Below are 16221 nucleotides of genomic sequence, written 5' to 3' on the forward strand. Positions count from 1 at the left end.
GATTCCCAAACATCCCGAAACTAGAGCTGATTGTTGACAGGTGCTCCACATGGCAAAAAAAATGCAAAAACGAGACGAAAAAAATAACCAACAACTTGTCAGTGGGAGCACCTCATCCTTTCGGCAAGCCCTCATCAAAATTTGAACGCTTACTACGAGTTTGGTTTTGTGTGCAGCTCTCGAAAAATGTATTGCAACACTATTCCCCGACGAAAGTAAGAACCAGGATAAAAGGAGATGAGGTGGTAATGAGATGGAAGAGAGAAAGGGAGACGGAGACGAAATCGTTGTCACCTCTAGATGTAAATACCAAACACGTTATACCTTGACTAGAACCTTATCTAGATAGTACCTTGGTTGTTGGTGATTGGTCAGGACGTGTCACATGACCATTGCTACCACAACGACAATCTGTTTGTGTCTTTCTTTCTTGATAATGGTGTCAACTCCGACTCAGATAGAAATAAATTTTTGGACGTGGTGACACCGGATTCTTGTGCGATGCAGGCGGTTGAATACTATGAGCGAGCACCAGCCATCTATGGAGCCGAGTACTTTGGGAGCCAAAATGCATCGGCTAATGGCTACGCCTATGGTAGCAGCGCTGGCCACCACCATCATCAGCAGTACTTTTACCATGACCAGGGACAGGGGGCCGTCAACGCTGGCGGTGGTGGCTACCATGGAATAGACCCACGGGAAGCAGCAGAAGCAGGAGGACTATATGGGTCGGGTGAGAGCCCTGACCGGGCAAGTTCCGGCGGGGCAGGTGGTGGTAGTGGTGGCGGATGTGGAGGGAACTCATGTTCTGAGCAAGATGTATGTGCAGGGATGGTGAATTGTAGAACAGGTGCTGTCAATGGACAAGTCCCTAAGACTATCTATCCTTGGATGGTGGAATCGAGGCAAAATACTAGACAAAAGAAGCAACCAGAATGTGGTAGGTAAAATATCTCAAGATAAAAAATGAGGATTTGAGGAAGACGAAGGTTTAAGCTATTTTGATCGGCAACTATGATTCACAGAACAAAACATATCGACGATACATGAATCACTTGTATAGGCATTGTTTTTATCCCTCTCTCTTTCTCGATAACGACAAACTATGAAACGTAGATTAGTAAAATACCCGGATAAAGCATCCGGGCATTTTTTTTCAAGGAATTAAAAAAAAATGAAACTAGAATACAATGTCTTTGATATCATAAAGGTATGAGGTATCCATTTTTAGAAATTAAGTGGAAAGTGTATGACGATGAATCTCTAGAAAAAAATATGATGAGAAAATTTATCATAATTGTATTTGTTGCATATCATCCCCCATAAAATGGTACAATAAGAGAGAAGGAAAAATTATGCTATATAAAGTTATAATAACCTTTATTAGCGATTTGTGACATCACTTTAAATGTGAATCATGTCAATAAATAGTAATATAATATAATATAGGAAGGGTATTAATATTTCTGGTGAGTATGAATTATGCCTGTAGTTGCAGCATATAGTGACTAGAGAACCTTTTTTTAAATGGGCGAATTTTGTACTACCGTGAATCGATTATAAATGCATATCTACATACCATTGAAGTTACTTGAGTTGTAAATTGAAAAAAAAACATCAAACTAGGATGAATAACTGTCTCAAATTGAATATATATATATGCTCTTTTGAATTAGAAAGTGATGTTCTCATTCTCTTTAGTTTGAGATTGGATATCCAAAATGCTATGAAAATTATTTATTCATTATTTAGCCTACATTCAATTTGCTGTATACGAACATAAACCGGATATACTTTTGAACTGAAATAAATTGTTGAACACTAAACTAAATAGATATTTTATTATACATTATTATCTTTGAAACTTCCAATTCAAGTACGTCATAACTTGGCTTTCACAACTTGAATGCGCATGGTTTCATTTATCCATGTTTTTTTTTCAGATTATTATGACACTATTAAACTATTCAACATTTCGGGGGGTTTTAAGTGTGATATTGAATACTTCTTCGAACAAATTGTTCCATGTAGAATTACTCCTCACATACATCATTACAATTGAAACCAGTTTCCAGATCATATCAGTTTTGCTACCACACATGACACATGATCAGAGTCGTGAGTGATTTTTCCAAAAATAAAATCTTTCATTTCTTGAACCCTTTAGAATCATATCCGGTGAGTTATATTTGAACAATTTTTTAAGGATATTCACAAAGACAAGGGTACTATTGAAATTAAGGGGTGGAAAATATAAGTGATGTCTATATGTTGTCTAAGATTCACAGGATTAAAAAAAGGCGGATGCAATGTTCTATTTAGTAATTATTTATCGCAGTCGTCGAGCCGTTTTAATAGTAGTCATGGTAGTAGTAGTAGTAGTAGTAGTAGTAGTAGTAGTAGTAGTAGTAGTAAAAGTAGTAATAGTAGTAGTATACTGGTAGAATTAGAAGTAGAAATAGTTGTAGTAGTCAGTGGCGGCTCCATAAGTATAAAGGGAAATGCCCCCCCCCCCCCACCCAGATTCATGATTCATGATAACCATATTTTACTTTGTGGTCCACCTGTGAAGTGATCGATAGTTGATAATCAGGATTCTAAATCTTAGACCTTAACTACATAGTTACATTCAAGCAAATTGTTTTAAATTTTGATAGAGCTAATTCAATATTCATTTTATCTGATCTTCAGATATAGTTAGTCACCCGCCTAAGACTTCGATATCAAAAAGAACTTGAACATAATTTAATGGTGACACGACATTTTACTCCGATCTTAATATTTCAGAGGGAATATCGTTAGAGTTAAGATTGGAATAGAGTTTTGGATCAGACAAATGTGGAGATAAGGATTAGGGCTTATTTAGCTTTAGAGGTTAGCTTTATGTGAAGATTTTCCATCAGACTAATAATTGTCGCCGGAGCAAATGTCATAGAACCAATTTAATAATATCGGAGTTGTTTGACAATCGTTAGTGATATTACAAAAAAGGAAAATTATAATATTCCTCCATTCTGTAATGTACATTCAACTAGAGCCATATCAGAATTACGTTTTACATGATAATAATAATAATGTATAGCCCAGTTAAAAAATGATAATAATTCCTGTTTTCTAAGAGTAACGTTTCAATTAGACACGTTACAATTTGTCTAGCTGCGTATTTATTCCTGATTTTCAGCAAGCTATTATTCTTTTGATTTAAAATGGCACACTTCCTTTTGGATTATCCAATTGAAAAAATTACGTCAGAAAAAAAACTTATCATCTTTTAAGTTTAGAAACTTGAGTGTAGTACGGTGTTGATTATCTTACCATGCCTATAGACATACTTTGGACATCGGATTGGTGATTAAATATGAAATCTTCCTCATTAGATTTTTATGGCAATTCAAGGCCCCACAATATTATTGACCTGTAATTGAGTATATCACATGTTAACCACCTCTTCAGTACTTGATACAATAAACTCTTCCATGTAGCTTTAGAAGATGTAGTAAAAGTTGACTTTTTTTGCAAATGAATACAAATTGACAACGTTTACGTTGAATAAAGGGATATATAAGTCGTGATTATGAAGTAAGACCGGTAGTATTTTGAATCAGTGTTATCATTCAACGAAAGGCTTTACTTAACAAATAAATATATTTTACGGTAATTAATATTTCGACCAAACAATGGAAACGTTTATCTTTGAAAAAAAACTGTCAAAAAGATTTTCAAACGAGATTTAAGCCCTCCTTACAGAGAAATATAAGAATAACTTTCTCTTTATTTTTGATCTTATGTTTATGACTATGAAATATAAAAATTACTTTCTCTTTATTTTTGATTTTATGTTTATGACTATGATTGTGTGTCACTTTGTCTTATAAAGACACGTGTAACGTCTTGAGTGATCAGCGCTTGCACGTTGGAAATACTTTTTATTATCGTTGTTATGTATCCCATAGACAGTTATAGTTAAGTATCACGACTACATTATAAATTTAGATGTAAGTATCGGTCAAAATACTTTATATCGATTGACCTCGCGTGTTGGTGTTGAGTTCAACATCTCAATCATACCAAACCTACCAGACACGAAGACATTTGACATCAACGCAGATTGGGGGCTCTTTCCTTCTCTCTCTATTTCTCCTCCTATGTTATGTGTGACACTCATTTGAGTTAAGTCATTTACCACTCTCTCTTTCTCTACCAACTACAACACAATGTAATTCTTCACCCAACATTTGAACTCTAGCGGAATATTAAAGAGGAAAATGGATTCTGGAGAAAGATAACCCGAAGCAGAATTGAGATATCTTTGCTTTTTTCCATGTCAATGTAATGGATAAAGTTTACAACAACAAAAACCAATTGTAATAAACGTGCGGTTACAACGTATTGACCATAGATATTATGCATGCACGTGATAATATTTTATGTGATCTCTGCATGCATATTATTTTGTTCATCACCTCAACATTACACATGTTGTGAATGTCACAATGCAGTTAATCATGATTCCTATTTTATGCAAATTGTTTATTAACTACAAACGTTTTAACGCTATGGCAAAATACATGTGTAACTATGCTAATCAAATGACAGGAGTTAAGTCGCCCATGGTAGTAATTTACAAGGTTTTATGAAACCGTTCCGTGCTTTTGATTTCATCTTTAAGCCCTTCACAAATGAAGACATATAATTTGGACGGCGTCTCGTTGAAATGAAGGAAAGTGGTGTAGCAATGAACTAGCATGGAGTCTGGCTAACTCATCAAACAGAAGAGTGGCATTTCACGGGCCTCACTTCATGTGAAGGCAGCCAAAAGACACTTGACTTGGAGGTCACATTTATAAGCAATTGTGTTTTAAAGGTAGACTGGCATTAGTCAGGTCCAACGGTATCTTTATATTTTAAATTTAAAATGTTTCATCTCTAATTGAAAGATCACTGACGCACACTTAAAATCTCAAATTTTACACATATATGCAAATGTTTTGTAATAGCTAAATGATATCTGGGCTACAATCTTATCTTATATAGTTATGGGAAATGCACTTTAGTTACCGTATTAAACACTAACAGACAGTACCGAGGTGTGGAGGCTCAGTGGATAAGTTTCCGGACTCATCCACAAGATCCGGGGTTCGAATCCCACCATGACGCTCGCGTCCTTTGGCAAGGCGTTTGTCTACATTTTCCACTCTCCACCCAGTAGTGTACCCGGTAGGAAGGCAATCATTGAATGCTTGAATGTAGCCATGCTAAAACCGGGGTAATAGTATACAGGGCTACGAAACATTGTATTAAGCGCTGTATAAATGTTGCATATTGTTATTATTTGCTATAGCATAATAAGAATAGGTGACATTGCAGGCAGAGAAGGGAATATTCATTTAAAAAATGATTTGACTCCTTACACATCTCATGAGATCCTAATCATTTCTTCTTCAATTTTAACCCAGTGCACCCATATTATTGAGATCAGGATCCCGTTTCACAAACTACCACAAAAAATTCGATTTGGCTGCTGAGCCATTTTTCCACCATAACCGTAAGTTATTTGTAAAACGTTGGCCTGATTTTAGTATTAAAAATTCTTAACTTGCATGAGTACATTGGACTCAAAGTGCATCTAACATTGTTCTAGTCGTAAATTACTCGAATTCAATTACATTAAGTAGAATCTTCGCAAAGACGAGTTGATAATTCTGATCATTTGCACTAGTATCAACTGTAGTAGATTATGTCAGTGCCCATGTGATCCAATGAGATAACAAACTAATAGTCGCGAACGACTACATGGCCAGTGAAATGTAAATTTTGAAATTGTAAAATTTCCAATTTAATAATTTTAAACGATTTTATCATTCACGAAAGATATAAATTCAATATAAAAAAGGACACTATTTGTTGTAATTTTCCTTTCTTCTGGTTTATTTTTAAGGAATCTGCTTGAAGATTATTGTGCCAAATCACATAAGCAATGACTTTGTCCTAAAGGGGTTAACTGGCAGTTTAAAACAGTTCAATTCTTTTGATAAATGATACGTGAATCAGTGGCAAGGAATTGTGGGTTGTACCGAGTTCTTCAAGAACTTACAGGAAGCATTCTTTCTTATGTTGACAGCTACGTGTAGTGGATTTACCAAATACCTGTACAGGCCTACACCTTAATTCGTAACACATTCGCTACTGATTTGCGTGAAAATCACCAAATTGAACCCAGTCGCGTTCCTGTTGTCTAGGAAATTGGCTGTACTTGACCTCTTACAATCAACCTGAAAAAGCTCATCAAATCGTCATTAGTCGCCAGATTTCGTCTGCTTGATATTTCAAATGACAGACACAAGACAGTCACTCACTTTTAGTTTTACTTGACCTTTTTTTTTTGGTGAAGGGTGAAAATATTCGTGTACAATACCTTGTATAGTACACAATGATATTTTGTAGTATTGTGATAATGTTTAGATTGAGCAGTGTTATTCTTGAGGTTTCTAATACGTACCGTTTCAGTTTCACTGAATATGGAGATTTTTTTCAAGCATTCGATGGCTAACAATTCCGTTAACAGTCATTTTACTTTAAATGCAGTATTTTGGAGGCCGGAAGTGAAAAGGCGTTGTCCTGTTTATAAATCATTGTAATATTTTGATCCTATTCTTATACACACTGCGAATGAAGGTATTTAGATTCTTCGTTTTCTGTCTTATTCAAATAAATGGAATTTTAATATAAATTATCTCCAACAAATAAAGACAACATGAATTACATGAATATAACAGAGTTAAGTGGTAAAGCAAGGAAGATAACATAAACAACCCCTTCCAATAAGATGTTGGTCGTTGATGTTATTCTGTTTTATTTCGTTTTTGCTTCACTTCTTTAAGGATTGTTTTGATATTTCAGGGGGCGGTTCATTTTTTTTTCTTTTTCACTCAACGCCATGAGAGAGCTACAATACTTCCAAAAAAATAGTACTTTTATTTTCCTTTCCCTTGTCATTTTGCATATTAAGGACTTATAATCTTGAAAATATCATTATATGGCTGGTGGAGAGCGAAAAATATTTCCAAATTTAGACGTTAGTTGCGAAACGAACCGTTGGCCATATAGGCCAGATGCATATCATATAAACTAGTTCACATAAGTTCTTTAACTTTCACTTTCGTATTTAATATCCATGATGGTTTCTACATATTTTCACTCATTGTAAATTACATTTTGTTCATGCTTCAATTATCCCACCTTTGCTGAAGACAAAGAATAAACTGGTACTGCGAATACGATTACCTGCATCAAGGGTATGTCCTCAGGACTACAACATAAGACACCCCCTTCCCGCCTTCGTTATTTCCCTTCACATAACCGTATCCCTATAATAGTTTGTTTCCGTTGATCATTTATTTATTTTGGTTTCATACATTCAAATAAAAACTTAATAAGCCTACTTTGTCATAGTTCTTTTTAGTTTTTCAAAGAGCCAATGTGTTCAATCTTGTTAAATTCTTTAAAAGCATTACATGCTATGAGAAAAAAAAGAAGAAGAAAAAGTAAACTTTAATATTTTACATCTTTGTATTGTCTCTACTTACTAATATTGAACTTTCGAACCATCATTTCACCGCCTCACTCCCTGATTTTTTTCTCTCTGTGTATCTGTTTATGTATCTGTTTGTTCACTCTCTCATATATCTACTGCATTGGCAAAGCAAGCCATTCTCCCCCCCCCCCCCTCTCTCTCTTTCTTTTATTTTGGGGGCTAGAGAGTGGAGGATATATCGAAAATTATTTTCTCATTATCTCTATGATTGAAATAGCACATGTATCGAAATGAACAATCGCACCGAAGTATGATGTGCATGTTAATGATACACGTTATTCGTTCTCTCAAGGTCATCCATTTCTATTTCTAGTACCACTGATTTGCTCTGGTTTTTAGCAGGCTAGGTTCAGAGAGTACAGTAGATGTGCAAACTGAAACTATTTTACCGCATTTCCAGCTGCTAACTCTACCAAAGATATCGATATGGGAAAGTACGTGATATTTTGTGAACGACAGTTAGTCAGAATTTTTTATTTATTCTTAGTTTTTATTTTTTGCTTTGTAATTTATTAAACACCTCAAAAAAGGGCTTTGATATTTAGTCATCCCCTATTTATAAATCATCACTATTAAACGCAAATATGTAAAGATAATCTTCATACCGGACTTGTGCGTTATTTCTCTTACACTTGCAAAGAAGCATTTTGTATTTCAATAAAAAAAGGGTATCAGAAATCATTATTGTGTGATTAGATACTTTATCAATCTACCAAATATAGCGTCCTTAACAATACAAACATATCGATAAATGGATAAATGAGTGAATCTATAAATAGGTGGATAATTAAGTGAATAACGAGTATCTAATATGATTTTTTTTTTAATGTTTAAGAAATCAATATGACGAAATGTAAATTTTTCATATTTAAGTTCTTTTAACAAAATGATATAAATATTAGTATTCCTATTATGGGTAATTAATGTATAGCCACTTCATTTTGCATAAGATCTTAATTCTCCTTTCTGTTGATCTAAATCATATATTTAACTAACAAAAAATGTTGCCTTATTTTCAGAAAGTAATAATTGCTAATTATCAATACTTATCACCTTGCATCATTACCTTATAGTCTCAACTACGCAAGAGTTGTTTTGAATCAGTGTTGAAGACTGTCAAACTGGGAATGATTAATGGAATAATTTACGCATCACAGTACAAACTCACACTCATCACTCACCGAGTATCTTTGAAGATGGGAGCGAGCCGCAAGCGAGGCGAACCCATGAGTAAACGAAAGGTGGACTTGAGGCTAATGGGGTGACGAATTATCCATCACGTCCTAAGAGAATGAGTGTTTACTACCTTTTCATGCTATTGTATCAAAATCATCTTTGCCCGCCATGGTGCCTCCTTATTATTTGCTTATATCGCTGATCGTTCTCTCTCTATTTTTCTATTCACTCCCTCGTAGTTGCTTATGTTCTTCTTCTGTCACTGGTTTACAGATGGAGAGGGGCTTGGGGGCATGGACCACTCCAAAAAATCACGACTAAGGAAAACAAAAGGGGGGATGAAAAAAAAGGAAATGACAGGAAAAGGAGTAAAACATGATACTATTTTCTGAATATCATGTCAATATCTTACGAACAAATTATATTTTTTTTCTTTAAAAAAATTGAAATATTTGGTTGTTTGTTATCTTCTTTCCAGACATGTTTCCCAATTTGTCAGGGCTTCTAAATATGTTTTTAGTTGATTATGCTACTGGTTTCTATTCACTTGATGATCCAGTCGAGCCCATGCAAAATTGGTCATCAGTCATCTTGTTAAATAAAACAAACGTAGATTTGTTATAATAATCATATACTGCCCATATACTATGGCAGGTGAATCGCGAATAATAACAACAATATTTGTATTGATAATGAGATAATGAAGTTACTAAGGTTTGTAAGTCTGTCCGTTGTACCACATACAACGTTTCGTCACTGTCACAACGAAACAGGAAATACGGGGGGGGGGCTACTTTTGTTGGGGTGATGTATGCTTTGACGCCTTTCATTCACATCTTTAACTTAACAAAATAATGATGTGACCCCCAAAAAATGCTTCATCGTGTTAATATGGTTATTCGTAAAAATAGATTGTTTTCCATGCGCTGTCGAAATGCCACTGAAGTTCATAGAACCGAAAAGAATGCGCATCCTTGAGTTTATATGCGCAAAGACAGCTTCATCACGTCCCGGGACTTTGCACGTAAGTGGACAAATAATGTTACTTCGACAAAATTAATAGACACTCAGGATTAACCAGAATTTCAAGAAATCGGCGACCATTAAGAAGAGTTTGGCTCTAATAACCAGCAATTTAAACTCTGAGCTTTAAGTAGTTTATGTGAATACTGAAAGTAAACAATCAGAATTATTATTTTGGAATCACTTTTTATCGATCAATGGGCTAATGTTCTAATTCTTGGTGACAGTGACAATTTTGCGAATAATGATGAAGTGAATTTAAGTCCCATTCTATTTGACGGTATAATACTATCAAACATGCTTTTACGACTTAAGTATAAATCACTGCCTTATTACTTTGCCTCACAACTTTGCCTTATGTATGTCTTTGCCTATACAACTTAGCCATACATAAGTCTCCGACTAACAACCGGCTTTGCCATACATCTTTGTCATAATGTCTCCGCCTTACAAGTTGTCCCTATTTTAGAATATGCAATTTTATTTTGTTGTTTTCTGCGGGATTTTTGACATTGTAAGCATAGTCTCTCATCCTGATAACTATGACGTATGTAACAATTTTTCTATATTTATGATTATGGATTACCCGTAACATAAACATGGTATGCGAACTCATGGTTGAAAAAAATGATACAAACGTACGGTGGTACAATTCATACTTAATTCCTGTCATAATCCTAATTCGAAAAAGTTTAGGCCCATGTGATATATATTTTTTTTCACAGTCATTGATATAATGTGCACGGTTTATTCTCAATTTGAACACACTCTAAACGTATCGTCAGTGAGGTCTGTCCTATATAGTGCTTTAATATAAACCACTTCGATTTTGACAAAGATTATTATGACGTATACACTAAAACGTTTGAGTAAAAAAATCCCTTTTTGGGTAGAAAGGAAACATGCATGTTTTCTTGGTAATTTTCCCCCATATTGGGCAAAATGCATTTTAAGGGTAAATTTCAACGTTGACTAAAATTCACAAAATATTTGGTATCATTTTACCCAGCAAATATGTCTATACTCGGCCTTCTATTCTTGCTGCGCGTTCCCATGCCTCTTGCTGATCTTCCAACCCTCTCTTATTCTTCAAAATTGCTTGATTCGTCTTTCCTAAGTCATCTAATGCATTAAATGTTTAATTACATTATGTATTTCACTTCTGTTTATTATGTATTATGTATGTTTTAAAAAATGTATATGTTACAATTATTTTGGTATAGTTTTCCGGGAAGCAACACTGTACGGGTCATTTTATCCTCCGTTGTCTTCCCAAGACATACTATTTTTATACTTGTCAAAATAAAACCAATTTAAATTACCCGATATTGGGGGGGGGGTTGGAGTGTGCTAATTAACTTTTAAATTCTCTTCAAAGTCAAGAAAAACCCAGATAATGGGTTTTCTGAATAAATTATGTTTTATTAAAAAGATAAGAATGACCTTCAAAATAATAGAATATTACACAGGATAGAAATTAAAGTTTTAGAACAGATTAACAAAAGAGCCCATGCCCATGCATGCAGGTTTGTCATTTTTCATCATATTCGAAATATGTTAGCATAATATTCAACGCTACACAAGAACAATATCATCAAACTGTAAATTTTACCTATTGATATTAGATTTTATTTTGGAACATTCTGCTAATATCCTACGGCAGTATATGTGCTTCCAAAACTATTTAGATATATTTGTATCATTTCCCCGACAAAAACAAACAGAAAAAAATGTTTCATTTATCTGTACAAAATTATTTGTGCGAAATTGTCACAATATGCATACCACATCTCGCTTTATATGTAATGAATCACAGAGGGGTAAATGACTTTTATTCCGGAAAAAATTAAACATTATCGAAAGACTACTGACACTAAATTTGATAAATATAAAAAAAAAATCAAATTTGGACAAATAATCAGTAAATGAAAAGTATTACAACGGCTTGAACACTTTCGTATGAATGCGATGAACATTATTTAAATTTCATAATTTCATTTAACTTTACTACAGCTTTAGAAAGACATTGTAGCATGGTCAGAAATCCCAGGGGGGACAGGGGGGACGTGTCCCCCCTACTCAAAATAGTAGGGGGACACGATATCAAATGTCCCCCCTACTATTTTTGGTCTTTTATGATGGTATTTCCATACATCATTCAAAATAGAAATAAAACATGTATTTTAGGACGAGATGACCTTACTTTTGGGATGATAATTTTTTTTTTTTTTTTTTTTTTGCTTGTCATATTTATTTTCGTCGAAATGACCTTAAATTTGGGGTGATAACCTTTTTTTTTTTTTTCTTTTTTTGCTTGTCACATTTTTCAGCCCCTTGTCCTCCTACCTTGTGGGGGAAATTGCCGCCCCTGCATTGTAGTAAAAACAAACGGATTCTGGTAACAATATGTCGATTCTTTCTCGCGTAATCTATCAGTATCAATAATTTTAAAGGAGCTTTAAAATGCTTGATAATAATAATAATAATAATATTGATAACAATGATAATACTAATGATAATGATAATAATAATAATAATGATAATAATAATAATAGCAATAATAATATTATTGATGATAACAAAATGCAACATTTAAATAGCACTTACTCCAATGGTTCCAGTCGGTACATAATATAATTATTATCTTTTATCATATTATACGATGTTATCGTTTTGCATTAATATCTTGTTTGTGCTAATTTCACTACTTAACGTACGCCATGATAAGCATGATAAGAAAAAATATATATTTTTAATACATTATCAACGGTTATTAAATAATCCTTCCTTATTTTATATATATTTTCAAATACTAGTATACATTATAAAGAAAATTATTTATATATAAAATCACCAATATGATTTCCAATTAATCATATTTTAGAACGATTAACGTTAATATGAATACTTGTTGGGGTATAGAACACAAATTTCTTAATTTTTTTTTTTTTTCCCATCTCCAATTTTGTTTCAGTAATCGAGGATAAAAAGAAACCTTTACCCTCGGTAGCGCCCAGTGAGAGTCCGCCTATCATCCCAAATGATATCCACAGTGGAGGACATGGTGGTGGAAGTGGAGCAGGTGGAGCACCAGGAGGAGGAGGAGGGGAAGGAGTAATAGGAGCCGGACATGGAGCACAAGGTAGCGCGATGAGCCCAAACCTGAATAACCATGCCAACGGAATCAGTCAAAGAGAAAGCGGGATCTCTGGGTCGATGAACGGGGGAAGTAGTGGCGGAAACGGAGGTAGCAGTCCGAAGCGAAATCGAACGGCTTTTACCAGCGCACAGTTAGTCGAGCTAGAAAAGGAGTTTCATTTCAACCGGTACTTGTGTCGCCCACGGAGAGTTGAAATGGCAAAATCTTTGAATCTCACAGAGAGACAAATTAAGATTTGGTTTCAAAATCGAAGGATGAAATACAAAAGAGATATGAAAGAAACAGAGCGAGCTGAACGAGGTATCAAAGTTTCAGACTCAGTGTTAGCTCGCCAAGCCGAGAGAGCTGGACATGTCAGCGGCGAGCCGTTTCTCTTCGGTTTCCACCCGGGTAGCTCACATCACTCAGAAAGGACATTTCGCGGGGCGCCTGCCTATTGTCAATTTTCATACTCTTGTACACAAGAACAATCGCTTGAAGCGACTCCGCATCTAACACACTTGTGAAACTCAGTATGTCATATTTGATGATGTAAATATTGACACACAAAACGTTTTATTGTGGTTCAGGAACTACGGATGTGATTCGAGATGATGTTTTCAACCTGCAACTGAATGACTATGCATAACACTGTGACAATATTAAACATTTAGTATTTATAGTCTTATGAATATTTCACTGAGCGGGAGAGTATGTAGGATGTGTTATTGTTAAAATTTTCATTGTAAAAAATCATGTACTGTAAAAAATATTAAGATAGTGTCAAGAATTTACGATAACACGAATAATGAGAGTGAACTCTCAACCAATAAAATTCTTGCCACATTTTCGATGATAATTATAATGAGGCGAGTGTGTCATGGAATAGATGAGTAATGTCAACAAATTCTTATTAAAATATATACATTGCTTACAATTAATATGTGAAATGTCACAATTTACATACCTTCTAAGCACTTTTTTGTAAGTCTTGATTAATAGGAATGAAATTCATTTCAACTTATGGTATGAACAACTTGAATTCCTGCATAGTTTAACCTCGGTCATATGAACATTGATCTGCTGAAACTCTTGTTGAATTAATGACGAATTTTGCGAGATTCTGTATGGAATAGATTGAATAATATAATTAAAAAACTCATATTGATAGATATTACAAATCCTATATAAAATTGTTGACCTTAACCCCCCCCCCCCCCCCCCCACACACACACACACATATTTTTCTGATAGCTCAAAACCGATCGTGGGGAAAAGATAGAAAATACTGATATTGTAAAAAAGAGATACTGCATTGAAAATAAAAAGGATGTTACCACATAAGATCAAACTAATACTCAAGCTGTAAAGTTGAAGCCCTTCATGACATTTCTCCGCCCGTATTTTTACCACGATTGTATACAGTGCATAGTGTTTAATACGCGAGTAAGGACATGACATTCGCCATTATGTTGAAGGCTTCAATGTGAAATATTTATGAGATATATTTGAATCTGTAAGATGAGCGAAATAATGCAGCCAAACATTTAGAATGATTAAAATGTTCATTAAAAAAGATACGACTAGAACAATCCTTTTGAAAATGTATACTCAGAACATGTTGACCATGTTGAAGCTATACTACGATGCTACAATAACAAAGCTGACGTCTGTATTTTTTTAAGAGGAAAACGAAGGCCATTGTGTTTTTTGTTATGTATTTCATTATTTGCACAGGCTTTATTCGATTTCGAATCAAATAGTATATTTCCAAAGGGTCAGCTCAGCGTTAGAACGCTTAATATTATAACACAACACTACGTCCAGATCTACTGTAGATTACGTAATAATTCACAGAGTGACGTACAGGACTAAATTTAAGAAGTAAAACGATATGAATAAAGTAGATTATCTTCTGAAAGGAAAAATAAATAAAAAATAGAACATATGCAGTTGCTGGAACTACCCGGCTGAAAGCACATGCATGGTATTTCAAATACATATTGTATCATGTATGGGAGTATGTCCGAGGTATAATATTGTGCGTATTAATTGCTAAATTCAAACTTGTTAAATCTATCACAGTACTCTGAAATATGTATCAAAATATGATTGACATGAGATGAAAAGGTGAACATTATTTGCCATTGTAAAAGAAATGTAACAGTCATCTTGTAACTGAGTTTGAGAAATGAAATAAAACGAATAAATATAATGAGAAATACTGTTTATTCTCCCATTGTGACTAACAACAACATTTACCCATATATTTCAATGTGTTTTTGAGGTATAGGCGGTGTGAAGATTACAATGAATCCAGAGGTAGTGATTATTGGATAGCCTTGAAACACAAATATTTTATCATAATTATTCAGAACCATAGCTGATGTGTGTAGACACGCGGTACCCTTTCAAAAGTACGGCATCGCTTAATCGGTGTTATTTGTGGATAGTATAGGCTAATATTTGTGAATATTAAAGGCTAATTGCATACTTAGACATACTTAGATGCAATTATGTAATATATTTGAGTGGTTGGTTGTTTGATTAAAGGGGAAAATGAATCTCTGACTCTTTGGTGGATGTAATGGGTACATGTTTTACTTGGATATTTGCTTCATGAATTAAATGACTCATGAAATAGATTTTATATTGCATAGAATTGAAATGCTTCGAAAAATTGTGAAACTCATTTTAATATCATCGATTGATTCATTTAGTGAATCATTGATTGTATCAGAATCTTTATATTGATGTAGGTTTTGATTGATTGTTTGAGTACTGCTTAAGTTAAAATGGATCATTGATAATTCGATTTGTTTGTTGAATGAGTTTTTAGGTGAAGGAATTGATTATATATGTAATGGCTGGTTGGTTGATCGATCCATTAATTATTGATTGTTCTTAATGATTGGGTGGTTTGGTTACGAGTTATCTTGTTTGATTTCAGGTTGATTGCTTGATTGATGAATGTCAATTGGGTGATGATCGATTGATTGATTGATTTATTGATCGATTGATTAATTGGTTAATTGATCGATTGATTGATTTATTGATTTATTTATTGATTGGTTGGTTGGTTGATTGATTAGTTGATTGATCGATTTATTGATTGATTGATTGATCGATTGATTGATTTATTAATAGATTGGTTGGTTGATTAATTGATTGATTTCTTATTGATTTATTGATAGATAGATTTAGTATGTAAGTAAGTGAGTACATGAGCGATTGAATGATTGATTAATTGATCGATTGATTGATTGATTTTATTATGGAGTTACATAGG

General features: G+C 33.9%; 1 protein-coding gene across 1 annotated transcript; it reads left to right on the forward strand.

Moving 5' to 3' along the window:
* The first annotated feature begins 501 nt into the window (after window positions 1-501).
* On the forward strand, window positions 502-13581 carry LOC129255577 (loricrin-like). The gene is made up of 3 exons (XM_064095987.1): window positions 502-940; window positions 12768-13040; window positions 13523-13581. The coding sequence occupies exons 1-3, from the start codon at window positions 502-504 to the stop codon at window positions 13579-13581; spliced, it is 771 nt and encodes a 256-aa protein (XP_063952057.1).
* The last annotated feature ends 2640 nt before the right edge of the window (window positions 13582-16221 follow it).

Source organism: Lytechinus pictus, chromosome 3, assembly GCF_037042905.1.
Source record: "Lytechinus pictus isolate F3 Inbred chromosome 3, Lp3.0, whole genome shotgun sequence".
NCBI lineage: Eukaryota > Metazoa > Echinodermata > Echinoidea > Temnopleuroida > Toxopneustidae > Lytechinus > Lytechinus pictus.

Coding starts and splice junctions, on each gene's coding strand:
- LOC129255577 (XM_064095987.1), top strand. CDS start 502: ATGCAGGCGGTTGAATACTATGAGCGAGCACCAGCCATCTATGGAGCC. Junction 941..12,767: donor AAAGAAGCAACCAGAATGTG/GTAGGTAAAATA, acceptor ATTTTGTTTCAG/TAATCGAGGATAAAAAGAAA. Junction 13,041..13,522: donor AAGTAGTGGCGGAAACGGAG/GTAGCAGTCCGA, acceptor ATTGTGGTTCAG/GAACTACGGATGTGATTCGA.